Genomic DNA, 20,196 nt, shown 5'->3' with positions numbered 1-20,196 from the left:
GAAAATAAAACGACAAAAGCTCTCTGTTTTCGCGGAGGGGTACCATTCTAGGGGGCCAGGAGGCTGGGGACTCATGGATGTTAAGATGCGGAGTTCCATATTTCCCCCTGAAGACATGTGCGGGAATTATGATATTTATTTTCAGAGCTTGTGATTGAAGTAATACGCAATACCTTCTTAACTGGTTTTTATTTGCATGAAAGCTGAGCTTCCATTTATTTGTCAGGGTTTGGAAAAGCAACTTGTTTCCTGACACGAAATTCCCAACGGACTCTAGAAGGAAGAGTGAATTGAAGGAAGAAAACAAATAATTTTTCTTTTTTTTAATAGAGAGAGAGAGAAGAAGAAGAGAAGGGAAGAAGAAATGGGGGAAGAGGGAGGAGGTAGTGGAAACAAGAAAAGGGAAAAGGGCAAGGAAAAAAAGGAGAGAAGGAAAACTATTAAATTGACAATGCACAATGCACATTGCACGGTAGCAAAAAGTTCTATCCGCAAGGATCAGCCGTTGCTTGGAACAACATTCATCTAACTAAAATCCCGCGCCTCGTCTTTATTGCTGCGGTGTTTTATTAGCGGAGATCCAAGGAATCTGAGGAGAGAGTTCAGCTAACATTTTGTCACCATCACTGGTATTTTCAGGCGTCCGTGCTGCTCTGGCGAGTGACCTGGCCTGTAAATCGTTCAAGTGGCCCCCATCTTCTTCCTCTCTTCCACCGTATTTTAAACCATGCTCATACAAATACATCCGGGCAAAGACGCTCGGTTCACTGAGATCACCGGGCATCAAATACCATTCCATAGGATGTTCGATGGTATTCTTCTTGAGGCGTTTATTGTCTCTTACTAAAGAATCGTGGAAGTGGTCCAAATCATCAGATGTTGGACGTTGAAGAGAAGAGACGATGGGGGCTACTGGTTTTGCACTCCTCTCCTGCGTGAATTGATGTATGATTTCCTGAAGCGGATTCGATCTTTTTCAGCGTCTGCTAGCTGGCTTGCATACCTACAGTGGCTTGCAGGTTTCTGAGAAGGCATACTTAGTGGCGAAAATGGGAGGTCAGAGCAAATCTTACAAGGTTTATATTCCCTGTTATGCATTACCAGTCTTTTTTCTGTCAATTGCGGTGATGGCAACAAAAGGACTTCAAATTTGTAAGACTTCAAATGAGACTATTGTGACGGCAATATCTCAATTTTAGAAGGCGATTGGATATTTAATGCTAACCGAAGCATGATGAGACAGTATCTATTGGTAGAGGGAATAAATACCGAGGAATTTAAAGACAGGTGACGATTGCTGGAAACACACAGCATTGCCAAATATTTTAGCTTTTGCGGGCGCATGCTTACCCCCTTACCCTGAAGGAAGTGAATATAATAATCCCATTATGGGACTTGAGTGTCAACTCAGGAGCTGTCGGAGCAGCCGAATTGAGATGGTGAAGAGCAATCGCTGGGAGCAAAGTGCCCACTAACTTACGCCGTCATCTCCTGCATAAACGGACCAATCCACCGGGTTCCAAGGGTTATATTTGGAAACAGCCAAAGGTCTAGATTTCACGCTCTCTGATATGTATGTACCGTGTACTATATGTGTAAGCAATATCTAAGAGGACCGTTATCAACCTTGTTGTTCAGTGGGACTCTAAGCGAGCTAGCTACGACTAATAGATATATATATAGGTGCACGTGACCTCGGATAGCCGGGGAATCCTCCAACACAATATACATACTATACTTTATCATGAGTTTCTTCGCTGGCAAGGTCTGATGGCTCATTCCTCAACCACATTCCATTCGAATCAGATTTATTGAGGGACCAAATCGAACGGCAACGGTAGCTAGTTAAGAAGGCCAACGGGCCTCCAGATTCGGGGTTAATTCTCCGACCCAAGGATAAGGTATGCCACTTATTTCTCGCGTCGTTTTAATAACGTACCTTTCCCATGCTTTCACTGGAGTTTTATGCAGCAATCCTTTCCAAAAGTCGGGTGCTGAAAATCTTGTGGATTAAAAACCAGCCCCGAAGGGGAAACGGGTAAGGATACTTCTGTCCAAGAACTCAAGCGCGAGATATGCGTTAAGCATAGTCCGTCAGCTCCAGCGAGAGTTATTTAGGGATGGCCACTTGATAGCAGTCCGGCTGTACGGGATTTGAAAAGAGATCCAATATGCACGTTCTGTGGTTGCTGAAACACGAAATTAGTCTTGCCGAAGTTTCCTGTTTCTCACTTCCTGCTCACACTCCGGCGAGATGGTTGAACAGACAAAACGAGGGGTGTGGGATCAACGTCGTTATTTCTCCACCTTAGGCGACGACCTAAAATTCTGGATAGGGCCCGTCCCCTAGTGGTAAACGGTGAACTACTCATTCCAATTATTCTTTGGATATCGCGGTTCTTCGATAAACAACCCCCCCCCCCTCCCCAGGGAATGCAAGGGTGCCCTATCCATTAAGCCCCTTGAGCCAACAAACGGCACGAAGTGGATTTTTGCTGCTGAAGTTCTGCAGGCTACGCCTGAGCGGTCAATCTCAAATGCTCGAAGTGAATTCCTGGACTAGTTACCGAATGTTGCCCAATCATGAGCTAATAAAGTCTGTGCACAGCGGGCCCATAACTCTGCCCAACTTTCACCCCCTGTGGATAGCTGATGTTCCAGGTCTCTCAGCCTTCAAGGACGATCTCCAGGCTTGACTAGGACGTAACCAGGATAGCGGCTGAAGTGAGACCTTTCAGTCCAGGATTCTGGGCCTCTGCAAGACCTGCGGTTCCTGTGCCGTATTTCGTGAATTTGTGACAGTCTCTCTCACTACACGTCGGTGTCAACCTCAGGATAACAGCAAACCCATTCCTCGCTCAAGAATGCATGTCTAAGGTTTACGCTCCACGATTTTGGCTCTAGTCACTCTAAAGCCAAAAGAGCCTTGAGCGATATCAATCACATCGTGATTCCACGAATGCCCGCATAGACCCTTATATAGTCTTCAAGCCTGTGACAGGCAACGGGCAACCAATTCGCAAGGGCTATGGTTCATTGATCGACGACGCGTCCCATAACTAGCCCTGGACGAAACTTTTTCCATAAGTCTAGAACTTGTCCGTTAAACTATTTGTCATACTCAAGCCAACATGAGAACGGAAAAATCCCGTTGTTCATGTGGTGGAAGGGTAATTTCTGCCCTGATGTACCTTCTCTTACCCAGATATAAGCCCTTAGTTTTCAAGGTTTCGTTTTTTGATCATGGCTCCTCCAAAAGTAACATATGCACATATATACTCCGCACCGTGCGATGCATTATCAGCAACGTCTGGATTGCTGCTCTCTGCTCACCATATAAAAAGGTATTGGGAAGTACTCCTCAGTTCTTCCCCACTCCAGTGTCATAATGAATCAACCCTTTTCAATTCCATTATTAACAATTGTCACCTGCTAGTTACTCATACCGCTGACGATAGATTGCAAAAGGATAGCTTCCAGGTGATAGTTTGATTGGGTGTAAACCTCCCATTGAAGGTCCCCCCCCCCCCCCCCCCAACTCTGATTTGCATGAGCCACATTCAGTGGTTCATTCCATCAGCGTACGGGGCTCTGTTCTCCGACTCTTAGTTGCGTGATGACGACAAAATCCACAGAATATTAAATCTCATAATAAAGAAAAAGCTGTTAAAAATAACAAATTCATCGTTGTCATGTTTTAACATTTAACATTTTTAAACATTTTTTAAGGTAAAACCGCGTGTTGATACCCCCATTGGAGTAAAATATAATTAAAACCCTGTTATTTTGGTTGACGTGATTTTCAGAGGGTTAAACTTGTCGGGCGTTTGAGTGGTTGTATTGGCAGCTAACTATCTGCTCTGTAATTACTGGGCGCTAGTCCATAATAGGAGGCCTTGGTGCCCACAATATCTACCAAAGAAGCTTTTAAAAGTAATTTTCCTTATAATAATATCATTGACATGGAGGGACCCTTTTTTTTTTTTTTTTTTTTTTTTTTTTTTTTTTTTGTTTGTTTGTTTGTTTGTTTGTTTATTCTTTTCAAAGACCTCTTACATTTCTTGCCTGGACATTGTTAATGTTGTTCCTGCTGTCACTGCACTCATCCATCATTGTTAACTAAGTTTCGTGAATTAAAAATAGGCTGCAGAGGCAAGTGTCCCAAGAATCAGGTAAAATGCTAGAATCTCACACTAAGTATCTTAAGTGACATTTCACAAATTTATAACAAACTGTCTTCAGGAGGCGTGTAGGTATAAGTATCATATTATACATAATTTTGTATTTATCTAAGCAGTGCTTACGTGGTGGATTGAGTATTATGAACTGTCCACACCTGCTAGAGTATTCAGAAGTACAAATGACTTAAACTGAACATAATTTTGTGCTCAAGAGAAATACCCTCTGCAGTGGTACGGGAAGAACAAAATCACAATAGCGAAACTTGTGTGATTTGAACTAGAGAACAATCGACATGTTCTAAAGTTAATAGATGGCCAAGCTTAGTATTCAACGAAGACACTCCTGCAAACGCCCAATAAAAATATTCAATGTCCCAAAGACCACCTGTGGCAATCCAAGAGGATATTAAAGAAGTTGGAGAATTCAATATAGTCTATTTGGGTGAGAGAATGGGAGAGTGAGAAAGTTCGGTGGAGGCGACATAACTTCGTTTACCCGTGGAAATAAGCCCGGATGAGTAAAATTGGAGTGCAGGTCTGGAACAATTTGCGAGGGATAAGTTGTGTGAGAGGGTGTCCAAGTCGTGATGTGGTGATGGCGCCAAGGAGAATTTGAAAGGATGGTAATGGCCGATCTAGGTGTAGCTTGTAGGGAGTTGGAGTTTTGATGACCATTTTGATTGTTACAAAATTGGTCTAATGGAGGATGGTGTCCAACGAATCTTGCCGGACGGTTTTCAGATACCCAATCTGCGTCGAAATTCTGGTTATTTGAGCGCCCACTTCGTATGCTTGACGTCGGCGTTTCTGGATGACTTTCACCGTTAGCATGAGCGTAAAACGGCCATTCAATGTTCCTCGTAATACTGTGTGATGGGCTGCTTCCATTCGCTGTAAATTCTCTTTTACAAGTATCCTGCCCTTTGGAATAGAGCAGCTGAGCCGAGTGTGATGAAAGATGGATTTTGTTTTGGATGGGATTAATCACTCTTATGGAATTGTACCCAGGTTCACGATTGATAATGGAACCTGTTTGCCGTTCGTCCAGTCTCGTCGAACCGTACGGAATGCAATCCGTCTGTCCTTGTGCATTCGAATGGTGTATCGGAGAGGGTCCTCGCGTACTCCACAACTGAGGGCATGTGGGATTCCAAGAGTTTTGTTCAACATGAGTCGCTCCATTGGCTTCAAAATTACAATCATTAAAATCCCGCGCATTATTATGCCCACGGACAGTTGTCTGGTGTACCACAGGAATTCCATTCCCCATATCTGGTTCTCTCTCGTATTGGATAGGATTTTCCAGATTTCGTCTAATTAGTTGGTGGTTCGACTTAGAAGAAGTCAGCGCTGATATCTGAATGGTTCTCGACGCTCTATTTTGTTCAGGTTCGTGTGCATTACTATTTGGCTTGACTCTAGATGAATGCTGACCAGTGTTGTTGGAACGAGAGACTGATGAGGGAAACGACTCAGAGGGGCTATGGCGGCCGTGCATAATAAGCTGATGTGTGTTGGTATTCGACGCAGGATGAGTGGCAACTTGGTGATTGGAATTCGAACTTGAAACGGCACGTTGCTTTTCTTTTGGAATCCTACTTCTCTCTCCAGGAGATGGCGATCGTTGAATATCATCAGGTGCGGCAGGCAAATGAGTACTCTCCCAGGAAAAGGGCGCTGGAGCTGGAATGTTAAGTTCATCTTTAGAGGCGGCACCTATTTCCCAGCAAAAGATTAGTCTGCATGAGCCAGCGATGACCAGGACGGGAATCATTATTAAATCATGTGGCCATACGTACCATTTGCAGCATTTAAATCATCACACTCTTCGGCAATGTCGCTGGAGGCTGTGTAGTCGGACTCAAATACGGAGCAGAATTGAGATAAAAAGCGATTCTGCTCTTTGATGACCGCTTCTTCCCCTCGCGCCCCCCTCTTGATTGGAGTTTGAGAGACCAACTTAGACATTGGGTACTCTTTGTCCACTTCAGCGTTAATCTGCAACCTGTTTTTGTGACTTAACAACTTCGCCGTATGTTGTAGAACCCGTCCATAGTGATCGAGAATTGCAATATTGGTAGGGTCCCACGCAGGCCCTGTTTCATGGCTGCTACCAGGGGCACGAAATTCAGCTTGAGATAGCCAAGTTGTTGGTCGATTGATTTGTCTCCTCAAAGGATTCGAGGTAGATTCCGCTGGGTTCACACTAGCATCACGGAAAGAATTTGCAGGTATGTTGGAGACGAATGAATGTATGTTTTGGTCTGGGGGCACCGGTTCGGTGCCTCTTGACTGATTTGAATTAAGTTTAGGATTTGAGAGAAAGGTGCTGAGCGGCTGTGGGGCTCTCTGGGAACAATCTTCAACTGCAGGGAGGTTGGGCAAAGGTTGTACCTCTGGGTGGCGTGAGAAATATTGAGATATGGTCTCCCCAGAGTCGTTACCTTCCCGTGCCCTCTTTGCACAGGTTTGTTCGTTTGGCTCTGACTCACTCGGGCGCTTAGTGCTATTTGACAGAAAGCCCATCCCTGAAAAGCTGAGGTCAGGCACTGCAAATTTATTATCGTTAGTACGAAATAGATAGATTATGTAAGGAATAGCAACATACCACCCCGTCCGACTCGAGCTTTGTTAAGGAATCCCACACTTGGGTTAATCGGTAGCTGAGAGAAGCATGTTAGCAATAAGCTGTTGAATGGTGCAGTGCAGTTACTGACACTAAGACGTTCTTGAGCAACATTTGGCGCCTTGAAATTATTCACAAGGCTATTGTCTTTCCTCTTCCCCCCTTTACGGACTTCTGGTTTCTTGATTACCCCTGTAGAGTATGGTGAAGTCAACAGAGCGCTTGCGTCGTTGGGAGTATTCTTGGTGCTAATTCCGTTTCTCTTTTTCCCTCTCTTCAATGCCGATGACGTGCCGGCCACCCCCGTTGAATCTGATGGCATCGCTGAGGGGACTATACCCTTGAGTTCATATTTGTCGAGCCGAGTCTTGTGCCTCGGACGACGATCATAGGCACTTCTAAGCATCTCATTAGGCACTGGCGGGTTAAAATTTCTTGAATCGTGATTTGCCACTGTTGTATCAAGATGTGATACAGTAACAGGAGATTGAGCAGTGGTACTCTTAGGACGGACACTTTCTGCAACGGACACATAAGGATCTATAACATTATCTCCAGTTGTAAACGGAAGCAGATTCCCTGCAGCAGGTGCCACACTGAATTCCTTTGGGGGAGGCAAGGTTGCGTCTGCAGTTATATTAGAACGAAAATCGTACACACCAGGAAGAGGGCAAATATTACCTTTGAGTGCATCGCTGGGAACACGTGGGTGTGCGCAAGGCATCTGCTGCTGGGACTCTCGTGTAATTTTGTTCAAGTTTTGCATAGTAGCAGCGTTCTTTCGAGCCTCTTTATCTGCATTCATCGTTGCTATAAAGGCTAGAAGCTCCGAAATTGTGAAATATTTCTCACGTTCTATCTGGGGAGCTTGGTTGCTTTCGGCGATTCGTCCTCTGTCGCAACCACCCTCCCTCCCCTTGTTGCTTGCAGCTTGCAGACCGTTGTTCTGTTTCGTATTGGATGAATCTTCTCGCTGTATAAAAGCAGAGTTGTGAGCGAGAGAGTTGGGGGGAAGGTGGACATTTCGCGGGACAACTTCTGATAGCCAGTGGTATATTACGTCATTCCTCTTGAAGTCACTGACCATGTTGAAAGCAAATTGCGCGCAGCCTCCGTGGAAAAGCAGGGCGAATGTAGCCCGAGAACAGCAGATGAACCACCGTTGAGGGCCGGAAGAGGGGATGACTCGGATAGATGTAAACACAGGATGTAGGTATGGCATGAAACAGGCAACAGCAGCAGGTAGGTTCTTGTAGTTCACCCACCCGCTCCTTCCTCAAATTGTAGAGTAGGAGCCTCCATCTCCCAGAGAGCCATGGCAGGTGCGAGGGGCTGGCTCTTGAGGGATCACTCTGGCCAGTGAGAAGGAAGTCGTGATGCTCAACCGTAGCTTTGTTTACATTGCGATAATGCGCACCGTCTGTCTTCCCAGGAAGTTTTGTGAACAAAGACGGACGGCAGTGGTTAGACAGGGGAAGATATCAGAGTGGAGAAACACAGCGCTCAATGTAAATGATAGATAGCACAGTGCGCTTCATGGATGCAGGGCAAGAGATCAAGGCGACAGAAACACACATTCCTTCAACGGCATTAAATTGCCCTTTGACGGCTGCGAGGTCGAACATTGGCTAAGTTAAATCGAAACGATTGTATGAGGATCCAGCAGCGTATTTCCACTCAATCCCTTTCACCCCCTGATGGCGAATCATGCTGACCATGGAGACCAGCTTCTGGGAAACACATTCTGTGGGACAAAGTGACTGTTGGCCCGATCTCCCAAAAATGTCTTCACCCTGGGAGTTCCAATTCAGTGATGGCAGAGCAGTACTGGTATTGAAACAGTTCCGGCGACCATATCAAAGTATGTACAGAACACGTACATACATTCAAACCCGATTGATTTCAGCAAACTCAATTGACAGACGTTTTACAATCACAAGCGGATAGAGTTGGGTTTTTTTTTTTTTTTTTTTTTTTTTGTTGTTGTTGTTGTTGTTGTTGTTGTTGTTTTGGGGGGGGGGGGGGGGGGGGGGAGTTTGTTGGGTTTGCTAAACTATATGGTCAATCTCTCAGTTAACGAAATATCGCCATGCCATCACTGGCTGTGTGAGACCATGCGCAGGCCAACTATAAATTTTGAGGCGCGTCTCTCCAGAAAACGCCTATCCCGTTGCTAGCGGGTTAGTTATTGTAAACTCGACATCCATTTGGAACGCTACCAGCTTCTTTGATGCTTGCATATGCAGCGTGAGAGGGAACCAATTCCAAACCGCGAAATAAATTTGGCGTTTTAGTGTTTCAGAAATCTAGAGTTGAGCAAGGTGTGATTCTGTTTGGGGAAAAAACAAGCCAAAGAATAATTGTGTTGAGGAACGAATTGGCTGGAAATAATGGAAAATACGACGCAAGCGACGAAGAGCTGCAGCCAACAGTTTTCGAAATGCGGATATCGCAACCATCGAATCAGGACGGAAAAAATTACATGAATACACGATTTGTGCAGCCTCTGCAGCATAGCCTAGCGGCGACGCCCTTGCACACGATTGCGTCGGGGCCAGACTTTTCTTCACAAAAGAGTGTGAGTGGGCATTTGCACTCGTTGGATAATAATAATAATAAATAATAATAAATAATAATAATAATACACGGAGCAGTTATCTTTAGGAAGCAGGCAAAATCTCCAGAGGCACTCGATAGGCTTGCGCAGTAATGAAAGTTTTCATGTCCCTAGCTTCAATGAAAGGGATCAGCGGAGCAAAGAAACATTTTCAAGGTTTGGCAATGCCATCCAGGCTGACACACCAATAGGCCTCTTCACCGATGGTGTGAACAACGACATAATCTCTCGAAACCACTTTTGAGTGTGAAATAATCAGAGCGGTCGAGATGAGGTTGTTGGCTGGGGTTGAGGTAAGCTCAATGGGTGGAGACGGACAAGCAACCAATCTGGTAACCAACCCATGCAGATGGATGTGAACGTTTCCGTGGTTCGTGATGCGTGGTCCATCGGCAGGCATGCCCAATGACCCTCTTCTGCAGGACCTGGTCAAACCTGCGCTTTTTGACGGAGGATATTCAAATTCAGAGAACTAAGCTTGTTTAAGAATTTGCAGTTTTATGATCTAATGACTGGACTCCGCCGCAGACGGACGTCCCAACAAGCATGTACGGCTTCAATCGTACGTCCGCACTAACCCGCAGAACTCTCCGCCCTCAAGGGAAGTAATTATTACCCATTATTAATACTTCTGCCGTCGTTGAAGAGGGCAGAGCCGAAACGAGAGACAGCTGCAATTATGAACAGGCAACGGTGGGGGTCCTGGGAGTGGCCCAGTCTTGTGGACTAACACCCCCAAGTTCCCAGGCTAGTTCGGTACTGTACCTCCTAGCCGCCTGTCGCGGAGGAAAAGTGTAAAGAGATCCAGTTTGGCGCTCCAGCACTCCAGCTCTTTCGATTTCAATTTCAATAATGGAGGAGGTGAAGAGCGTTTCTGACAGCGCAACGTGGTATTATTTCATTCAACTGCATGTCGCAATCAACGTTTCTGCGAGGATTTTGCCTGGGTTTTGCTTTTTCTCGGAAGAAGGAAGAATATTGAAATTAACAGTATTTTCGCTTGCTCTGTCCCGCACCACACAGATGTCGGACGGGAGTAATAAATAATAAATAATAATATATTACAGTGACAGAGGGAATAAATGTATGCGAGCAAGTGATAGGTGAGGTGTGGTTGTTGATTCACTAACTACGATTCTGCCCATGTTGCTGACTGTCGCCGTTTGAGCCTTCCCCTCCTCTGTCTCCCCATCCCATCTTCTCTTCTGCACATCTCACTCCTCTTCTTTCTTCACCTCTCTTTCATCCTCCATCCTCATCTCATCCCCCCCTCATCTCAATCTCCATCCCCATCATCGTCTCCATTGCCCACCCGCTCTTGTTCGTCTCGTCTCGCAGGTCTCTATCACGTTTGTCTCTACGAGCTCCTTGTCGTGTTTGTGCTCCTCCCTCTCTCGACTCACTCTCTTCATCACCCTATCTTCGTTCGTTCTGCGGTATCGACTGATCTGATCAACTTCTAGTCCAAGCCAAAACGTTGGAACACTCCATTTCCTTTTGCTACCCTTCTCTTCTTTATGGTTGTTGATCCCATTCTCACTATGTCTCTTTCCTCCTATCAATATTCTGTCACCCGTATGTCTTTTGTAATACTCTCTTTTTATCTCCCCAATAACTGCATTATCTCATGTCTGTTTAACTCTTATCCCTGTTTCTTGTGCTAGTTGACATCATTGGCATTGCCATTTGTAATTGCGCTATGCTGCATGGGTCACATCTGCCAGTGAATCAACTCATTGATGGCAATTGTCTTGCTTGGAGACTTCCGCCATTCCCATTGTTACCCAGGCATCGATCTTGGAGATGCTAACGCGAATCCAACACATATCCTACTAAAGTGCCCTTGGTCATGTCCACTAATGCTCCCTCATCGCTTACTTGCTTGTTTCTCTTAAGTTGGTTCAATGACTTTCACATTGACATTAATCAGATGACCCTAACTGTTTTCTTGCCCTCATTAGATCCGAGCCAATACCAAGCCTCCTGACACTAAGTAACAGGCTCCAGCATTTGCTCTAAAACGCCAGAATGTCGAAGCTATTTGTTGGGTCCGTTAATCCATTTTCTATTGTTACTTTTAATCTAGCCTGAATGTAACTGACAAATGTCATACTTGGGATGTGTAGCGGCCTTGCATGGCATACTACCGACCAGACCTTGCGTCAGGGTTTCGAGAAGTACGGCACCATTGAAGAAGCTGTTAGTGTTCCCTTAGTACAAGATGCCTTCTCCGATTTACATTTCTAATCGCTTCTCCTGGCGGTTTCCTATCTCTAATTGCCCTTTGCAGATCGTTGTCAAGGACCGCGACACAAACCGCAGTCGTGGTTTCGGCTTCGTCCGGTTTTCCCGCGACGCTGAAGCAGACGCCGCGATGAACGCAATGAGCAACCAGGAGTACGTTGGAGCCATTCTGGAAGCGCTGGGAAATTAGTCCTGGTGTTTACTTTGTCCGTTACCGAATGAACATCATTGAGATTGACCCGACCAGGTTCGATGGCCGTGTCATCCGGGTCGATAAAGCTTCTGACCGTGCTTCCGCTCACCGCAATGATGGTGGTGGTTACCATGGACGTGGCGGCGGAGGATATCACCGCTTCGACAGCAATGGTGGTGGTGGATATCGCAGTGGCAGCGGTTATGGTACACATATATCACTCTTGTTCGTTTTGCGTATAATATTTTGCTGTATTTCTGACGCGAGCCCATATAGGTGGCGGAGGATACAACGATCGCCATGGAGGCGGTGGTAAGCTGCTCACCTCGATTGCAAAGTTTCTCTTCCATGATTTTCCTACTCAATTCCTCGTTGCTAACTGTATCCCTTTGTAGGCTGGGGTGGCCACCAACGGCAACAGTATTCCAACCACGGCCTGGGTGGATCTGGGGCATAGACACACATTTATTAAACGCCCACGTTCAGAGATAGCGATTTGTCAACCGTTTTTATATCCCGAAGTACATCTCATGGACCTCAATCCCTGCTCATCAGTTTTTTTTAAGGTTACGATAAAAGGAGTATGAGAAAACGAGGCAACAGCCAACGAGCCACGATTAATACGATTAAAAGAAAAATTGGGATACTATGGATCATTTGTACCCCTTCGATGTTAACCTTCTTCTATTTTAATTATTTCTTCAGGCTCTCTTATAAGCTCGAGCATACACCCATGTAATTGGCGTCAATCTTTCTTTCTCTCACCACTTTTCTTGTACCCCTTCTCCAGCGATACGTGGTTTCTGCCTTCCACATAGCTTCCAAGTCTGTTTCGTTTTGTGGCCTTTTTTTTTTTTTTTTTTATCTAAGTACCCCCAGTGTTATTTGCAGCTCCTGGCTTGTGCTTTTTCCAAAAACTAGTAGCAAACAAAAAGTCGGTCTCTGGTGGTGGACTTCATTTTTTCTTCTACAGTTTTAATTTATATTCCATTTTTGTCTTTCCCGCCTCTATTGCTGTCTCGTGTGTTTCCATGATTTCCCACCCTCCAACTCCTATAACCCCCTTCCCCAAAACAATCTATCAAGTTAGCTAATTTGTTTCCCAGGCTGTTCTTCCCTCTCTCACACATCCCTCCAAAACCCTTAATCCCAATAAAGCTCTGCCCAGCGCATGCCACGTCCTGCTCTTCTGCACTAGAATGACAATCTTTACCCATTTGGGCATGAAAGAACTGCTTTTTGCTTTCTTCTAGTGGCCGATATCTGTTTTGCTCCGTTTTGCTCTGTTTTGCTTTTCTCCGTGTCACTTTCCCCAGCTTTTCTTTTGTACAAGACAATAAACGAAATCAGAACTGAGGAAATTTAATCAATTAAACAAATTGAGTGGGTAGAAAACAAATTGTGTTCTGTTTAAGGTCTCGTTTTGGTCCCACGCTTTCTGTTGACATATGATTCACCGCTCCTTTACCCATGTTAGATTTTACTTATTTTGATGGAGCAGTGAGTTCAACAGGCTGGCAAAATGAAGTGGATAATATCAGTCATATATCATGTACATGTAAGCGTTGTGGAAGGGGAAGCAGGAAGTATTTAGAAGTATTCTACGTAAAAACAGTAACCCGAGAGGATATGGAGAAATATTGCTACAAACGCGCAGAGAGTATATGAACGGAGCATTAAAGATATTAGAAATATATGTGGCCATTCCTTGAACTTCTCCCATGCACACAACTCTCTAAGTAACAAACACATGATCCAAATCTAGATACGTATTCTATAAAAACTATCTATGCAGACAGGTAAGCATCAGCATTCACCTTCCTCACCCCTCCCCTCACCCTCCTAATTGGCCCCCTTCAAACTCCTCCATCCGAACCGCCTTCTCCTCCGTTTCCATCTGCGGCCCAGGCAAATGCTCCAACACAGCTTCGCTCCTCTGCCGATCCGCCTCACTTACTTTCTCCCCCTCAATAGCCCTAACTCTCCTTGCCAAATCCGCCACATGTCCATCAGCAACCCCCATCCCCCCTTCACCTCTATTCCACTCAAACTCCGGCCCCTCCAACGCCTTCTCCAGCAAATACAAATAATCGCGATTCTCACCGCTTAACCCGCGGCTCTGGCTTATGACACGCGCGACGGAGGCTGGGTCACGGTCTGCCGGGTTACGGAGGAATTGCGCGTTGGTGGGGAGGCCGATGTAGACCATGCAGGTTATAGGGGAGGTTGGTGGGTGATTGTTGTTGGTAGTTCCGGTGGTGGTTGGTGATTTTGGTGACGGGTGGAAAAGGGTGAAGTGAACAGTGTACCCATCTATTTCCCTTTCGTCGAGGTAGGCGTGAACCTCTCTGGCGTGTGAGGCGGGGATATGGTAAGCTGCTCCCCAGACGACGGAGAGGTTGGAGGTAGATTGTTGGAGATCATTTTGCTATGATGACATGTTGGTTAGGGATTGTATAGGAACCTACCTAGGTAATTTGCTGGGTGAGGTAAGGTTGGGGAGGATGGATGAAGGGGGCATCGATTTCTCTTTTTTGATTTCTTTTAAAGATACTAACTGTGTCTGATAGTGTTTCCCAAAATGATTGTTCGATTACAGTTACGACCCTTCCGGGTGATTCGGGAGTCCCTCGATGGTCTCCGCTGTTCAGAAGGAAGGGAGCAAAATCAGTAAGGTCCATGAAAGCCTTTGAGACAGGGTTTGTAGGGATATAGAAATGACTTCCCCTCCCCGGGTATGACGGGATTTCTAACCCAGACATAGAAAACAAAATAACGATGGGAAAAATCGATAATAAAAATCAGATGACGCACCTCGCCTTCACATGGATAAAAAAGCAGGAGAGAAAATGAAAGTCAGCTCCCGTTTTTTCACAAGTTAAACGGTCGTTGGCTCCCCCTTTCTTTCGCTCCCATAACTCACTTGATATGAGTGTTTTTAAATGGGTTAGGATAGGCAGCACCCGATACGGAGACGAGGTTCATACCTGCCAGAACCGCCGAACATAACCCTCTATGTAGCCGAGTACCCGCTGATCTAAAAAGATACTTAGTCGCAGTATGCAGGTATATATTAGTGTATGTATTTGTAAACCAATATAGGGTAGTTGATGCTGTGCCACAAGGTTATTTGGGTGAAAGTTCGGGATCCATGAGAGACACTGTTGTCAGCGCAATTTCATGTTTGAAATCCTTGCGTCTTCGGTTATCATATGTCATAACAGGAAGAAATTAAGCATACCATAATGCGGGGGCGGCTTCCATATCAGACTCCTAATTGGTATATATCAGAATTGCATGTATGTATGGCTCTAACAGATGAGTGCATGTAACGTCAAAAGACGAATGAAATAGAAAAATAGCGAACAAGAGGATATATAGACCAAAATTGAGCTTGCAAAAATAAACAAACAAAACGGTAAACAGCATAGGAAAACATTTACGAACCCGTATCCGAAAACCCAAAGATCTCCGTTGGGGAAATGGCTCGTCCAGGAGATTGGAGCTGGTATCAAGGAATGTGGCATTTCGGAGTCGCCTTGTGGTTTCACCCTACCTACCTAGTTAAAGATTACCAGTGTATAGCAAGGCGAAATCTGTTGATAAAATGAGAGAGAAAACAATAGAAAAAAACGCAGAGGACTCGGTGGTGTCTTCTTTGTACATGTTGAGATGTTCGAGGTTTAGTCAATTATTATTGGTGCTGATGTTTGCATCTTTGCAACCATCAGGATTCATCATCAGATTTATCACGTGATAAAAATCAAAATTATAAAATCTTTTCATACTATGAAGTTTTCATTATATGAATATTAGAAGCTTTTTATTATAAATCTTATATTTACATTTAGTGAGATTTTTTTCTAAATATAAAGATATAAAATTATAAAATTTTATTATTATTATATTATATGAAAATTTTATCTATTATATAGTTAAATAAGTTCATTTTTATTATAATTTTATAATTAAAATCAAAGATTAATAATGTAATTTTATACTAAGTAAAATATCATACTGAGTGAAATATTATTTCAAAATATTTTCTAATTTAACTACTCTTTTACTTTAATATATAATTATATTATTAATTTATAATAAAAGTTCTTCAAATTCTATTAACAGAAAAGAGAGACTTATATTCATAATAAAAGCTATTTAAAATAATAAAATTACTTTAATTTTTAAAATTATATATTTATTTAATATTTTATATATCACTTTATATTATCATCTTAAAGGAAAATACTTATAAGTGAATTTATATACAAATTTAAATAAATTATCATTTATTGAAGAAAATAGACTAAGTAAATAAATACTAGATCTTATTAATTGAGAATTTTTCTCTCAGTTAGTATTTATTAAAAATATAATTAATTATTTTCTTTCTTTATAATATTTTATCTTTATTTTCAATATTAGTAAGAACTTAATCTCAAAATTAATTAAATACTATATAAAGCTTTAATACTACTATTTCAAATATTATAATTATGATCAAACTAAGTGTGAAAATATAAAAAAATTTTAAATTTTGATTTAAAATCTTAAAAATTATAATGATTGAATATAAAATTTTATCAAAGAATATATAAAACTTTAATAAAATTAATTTTATAATAATATTTTATATAATCATCAAAATTATAATTAGTTCTGAATATTATAAATAAAGTTTCTATAATCTAAAATTATAAATAAATAACTGTTATTAAAATAATAAATATCTTTAAAAAAATATTATTATCATATATTATTTTTAAAAAGTAAAATCTATAAAATAAATAATTTAAAAACTTTATCAGATAATTAAATATTGAATATTAATATCAATAATTAAATTTCAGATAAAATAAAAATTAAATAATTTATATAAATATTTATTCTAATAGCAAATTTATATTGAATTGATAAATATTTTTTTTTTATTCTGAATAGATATAATAGTCATTTTATCTTAAAATTTAATCAAATCTATAAGAATAATACTAATATATATCTTTTCATACTGTTTTATTTATAACATCTCTTGGAGTCATTAATTATAAATATTTTTATAGTTTTTAAATAAGTACATAATACTTTGATAAAGCAGTAAATGTAGCTTGAAATCAATATTATTTAGAAAATTTAATTTTTCAAATCTTATTCTACAGTTTGAATAAAAGCTTTTAAAACTTAAACTATTTAAAATAATTTTAAAACTATTAAAATAATGTAATTTTAATCTAATTATATTATTTAATAGTTGAATATTCAACTTTATATCTTTATTTCTTTATATAATAATTTTAGTAATTTAATTATATTCTAAGTATTTTAAATATCTAATAACTTATGATAATTATATTATCAAATAAATAAAATAAAAAACTTATTAAAATATCAGTCTCAAGTCTTAGTGAAAAATCTTGATAAAATTATAAAGATTTATAAATATAAAATAGTTAGTATTATTATTTTAAAAAAGTAATATCAAAATATATTTAATGTGAATGAGATAGAAATATAAAAGCATACTAGATCTAAATATCAAATTTAATATACAGAAAATTTAATAAAAAAAAGCTCAGAATATTATTATTCTACTTACTATATTTGTTGAATTTTAGTTTATTTAACTTTACGATCAGTATTTACTTAGTTTATATCATATTTATAAGTTATGTTATATTATAATAATTGTGATACTTTTAAATATAATACTAGAAGCTATTTTTTTTCTTCAATTATATATTATTATTATTATTATTCTTCATTTAAAATATATTCAATCAGTAACTATAATATTTATCTAGTTAGACTAGAATTTAACTATTTAACCAATTTAAATAATAAAAAGTAAATAATTTATATATTTATAGAGTTTTATTTTAGAATAATATAGCATTTGATAATCTTTTAATAAAAGATATATTTATAGTTTCAATTTTGATTTAATCTCTTTTTCAATTTAAATAAATCAAGTATTAAAATAAAATCAAATAAAGTAAAATAAAACAAAAAAAATAAAATAGTAACTTAATATAAAAAAAATCTTAATAAAAGTATTATTGAAAATATTTTTAACTTTTTTATAAATTAAATATCAATTTTATTTGATATTGAATTTTATTCTCTAGAGATAATTTTTGTTTTCTCTATAAACTCAATTAAAAACTTTCTTTTTAATTCAATATTGAACAGAAAGATTATATTTAATTAAGTGTTTTTCTTTTAATTTTTTTTATCTTATTGTTTAATAAGCAATTCATTAGTATATGATCTGAATTTTCAACTATATTACAGAAATCACATTTATCAGAATTCAAAAAATCTTTAAATATTTTCATATATGATTTAAAATAATCATGTTCAAGTTTCAATTGTATCATAAAGGAAAATGTTTTCTTTCTGCATTTTATTGATGTAGATTTTCACTTTGATTTTTATTTTATATCTTGCATACTGAGTGCTTGTTATGACTCAACTAGAGTTAGGATGATAAACAAGACAACAGCTTCAATTCATCTATTTAACTAGGCAGCTGCGACGAGAATATTAAACTGGGGATTAGAATGAAGCATGAACGAGCAGCTGAATATATAGAGGTGGTTGGAGATCGGATTGGATCAACATGAGCAACTGAATATGGTTGAGGTCGGAACAGATCAACCTTGAGAGCATAGCGGGGCGGATCAACCTTAATCCATATACTAGCAGCTGCGCCGTAACAATAATTCTTTGAGTCACTTTTAAAGTTTCAGTTTCAATCTTTGTTGCTAGATCTGCTTTTTCATTTTCTAGAATATCTACATAAGTAGACACTCAAGATAAGTAAATCTGAATATTTTTATTCTTAATCTTAATTCTTTTCACTGTTTTTTAAATTAATTCAAGATTTATCTGATTACTTTAAATTTTAAATTTTTGAAGTTTTTTCAATACTATTTAACTATTTGAAAATATTTAAATATTATCAATATTTGCTTTCTAAGAGATCATTTTATAAGCTATTATAAAAGTCATTTGAATTACAAATAATTCAGTGTTAAAGACTTCATATTTTTTTTTTTTAGATTTTATGAAAACATTTCATATTCTGAATTTGATTTAGAATATTTAACTACTATATCAGTTCTTAACTATTCTTGTTCACTTTTTAAATCATCTGAGTATATCAATAATGAGTTTTTCTTATTTATCTCTAGAAGTTTTTAAGTATATGTGGTTTTTTCCTCTTCTTTTTATGATGATGTAGAATGAATAGACTTTGTTCAACCTTCTCAATAATATAATATTATAGGCTAAAATGATCACTAATCACAACTGTCTAAGTATTGGTATAGCAATCAACTTCATAATTACCCTACATACAAATAACATGTAAATGTAAGAAATGACACTAAGAAAAAGAACTATACAAACAGAATCTTCTCTGAACTCATCTTTTAAAAACTATTTAATATTTTATTTAGATAATTTATTTAGCTGATAATTGAACATCTGTTTTATTTATATCTAAATTGAAATCTTGATATAATACTAAAATTAATAACTTTTTTTGCTCTTTTTAAAGTAGATTTTTTAAATAAAAAATCTTTGAGAATTCTTATTTACTTTTATTTTAAATCTTTGAGAATACTGCTGAAATATTAATAATAGTTAGAGAATCTAATAGTCTGTAAAAATTAAACTAAAATATAATAACTTTGATAGAGAGAAATATAATATCAAAAGAGTTTTTATTAAAAAATATTTTTAAAAACAATTGAAAAGAATTCATAGTATATATATCAAAAAATTATTGATTTTATGAATAAAATAAGAGAAATTTTAAATCAGATTAAAATAGAATAAAATAATTAAAAAAAGCAAGTAAGTGAACTTAACTAGTAAGTAAATAATTTGATAGAGAAATAAAATATCTTATAGCAGATAATGAATTCTTTAATATTATAAATTAGACTAATAAATACTCAACAAATATAATAATCAGTTAAATTTGATAATTCAAAATATCTTATCAATGAGAAAGAATTAATATTTAAAAATTAATTTTAACAGATGAGATATAAGCTAACTGTCAATATTAATTATTTTTTAACAGAAAAAAGCTGAATTGCATATATAAAAAACTGAACAGATAATAAAGCAGTAAGACATCTAACTTTTAAAATAAAAGAAAATTACTTTGAGAAGTTTAAGACTACAAAGAAGGTTTTTTAAGTATCTGCAAAATATATATGAGAATATCAATAAGTTTCATAATGTAAAAATGAAATACTAACAGGTGATAATGAGAAATAAGAACAAGTATTATATCTTTATGATCAAATTCTTACATCTGACT

General features: G+C 38.9%; 5 protein-coding genes across 5 annotated transcripts; 1 reads left to right on the top strand and 4 right to left on the bottom strand.

Moving 5' to 3' along the window:
- Positions 1 to 550: 550 nt before the first annotated feature.
- Positions 551 to 1,035, bottom strand: PAAG_08811 (hypothetical protein; the record flags this gene model as incomplete). Its single annotated transcript, XM_002789214.2, has 2 exons — positions 551 to 971; positions 1,004 to 1,035. The coding sequence occupies 2 exons, from the start codon at positions 1,033 to 1,035 to the stop codon at positions 551 to 553; spliced, it is 453 nt and encodes a 150-aa protein (XP_002789260.2).
- A 3,570-nt stretch (positions 1,036 to 4,605) lies between these two features.
- Positions 4,606 to 7,894, bottom strand: PAAG_08810 (hypothetical protein; the record flags this gene model as incomplete). The annotated part of the gene is made up of 5 exons (XM_015846637.1): positions 4,606 to 5,897; positions 5,981 to 6,730; positions 6,790 to 6,844; positions 6,899 to 7,434; positions 7,489 to 7,894. The coding sequence occupies 5 exons, from the start codon at positions 7,892 to 7,894 to the stop codon at positions 4,606 to 4,608; spliced, it is 3,039 nt and encodes a 1,012-aa protein (XP_015701434.1).
- Positions 7,895 to 9,467: 1,573 nt separating this feature from the next.
- Positions 9,468 to 9,824, bottom strand: PAAG_12644 (hypothetical protein; the record flags this gene model as incomplete). The annotated part of the gene is made up of 2 exons (XM_015848110.1): positions 9,468 to 9,534; positions 9,610 to 9,824. 2 exons carry the CDS (start codon positions 9,822 to 9,824, stop codon positions 9,468 to 9,470), a joined length of 282 nt encoding a protein of 93 aa, XP_015702272.1.
- A 1,718-nt stretch (positions 9,825 to 11,542) lies between these two features.
- On the top strand, positions 11,543 to 12,318 carry PAAG_08808 (hypothetical protein; the record flags this gene model as incomplete). Its single annotated transcript, XM_015846636.1, has 5 exons — positions 11,543 to 11,623; positions 11,715 to 11,821; positions 11,916 to 12,067; positions 12,138 to 12,173; positions 12,257 to 12,318. The coding sequence occupies 5 exons, from the start codon at positions 11,543 to 11,545 to the stop codon at positions 12,316 to 12,318; spliced, it is 438 nt and encodes a 145-aa protein (XP_015701433.1).
- Positions 12,319 to 13,695: 1,377 nt separating this feature from the next.
- PAAG_08807 (hypothetical protein) lies at positions 13,696 to 14,623 on the bottom strand (the record flags this gene model as incomplete). The annotated part of the gene is made up of 2 exons (XM_015846635.1): positions 13,696 to 14,289; positions 14,420 to 14,623. The coding sequence occupies 2 exons, from the start codon at positions 14,621 to 14,623 to the stop codon at positions 13,696 to 13,698; spliced, it is 798 nt and encodes a 265-aa protein (XP_015701432.1).
- Between the last annotated feature and the right edge of the window lie 5,573 nt (positions 14,624 to 20,196).

The sequence above is a fragment of the Paracoccidioides lutzii genome, assembly GCF_000150705.2.
Source record: "Paracoccidioides lutzii Pb01 unplaced genomic scaffold supercont2.48, whole genome shotgun sequence".
Classification (NCBI taxonomy): domain Eukaryota; kingdom Fungi; phylum Ascomycota; class Eurotiomycetes; order Onygenales; family Ajellomycetaceae; genus Paracoccidioides; species Paracoccidioides lutzii.
This window is presented reverse-complemented; position numbering and strand designations above follow the sequence as displayed.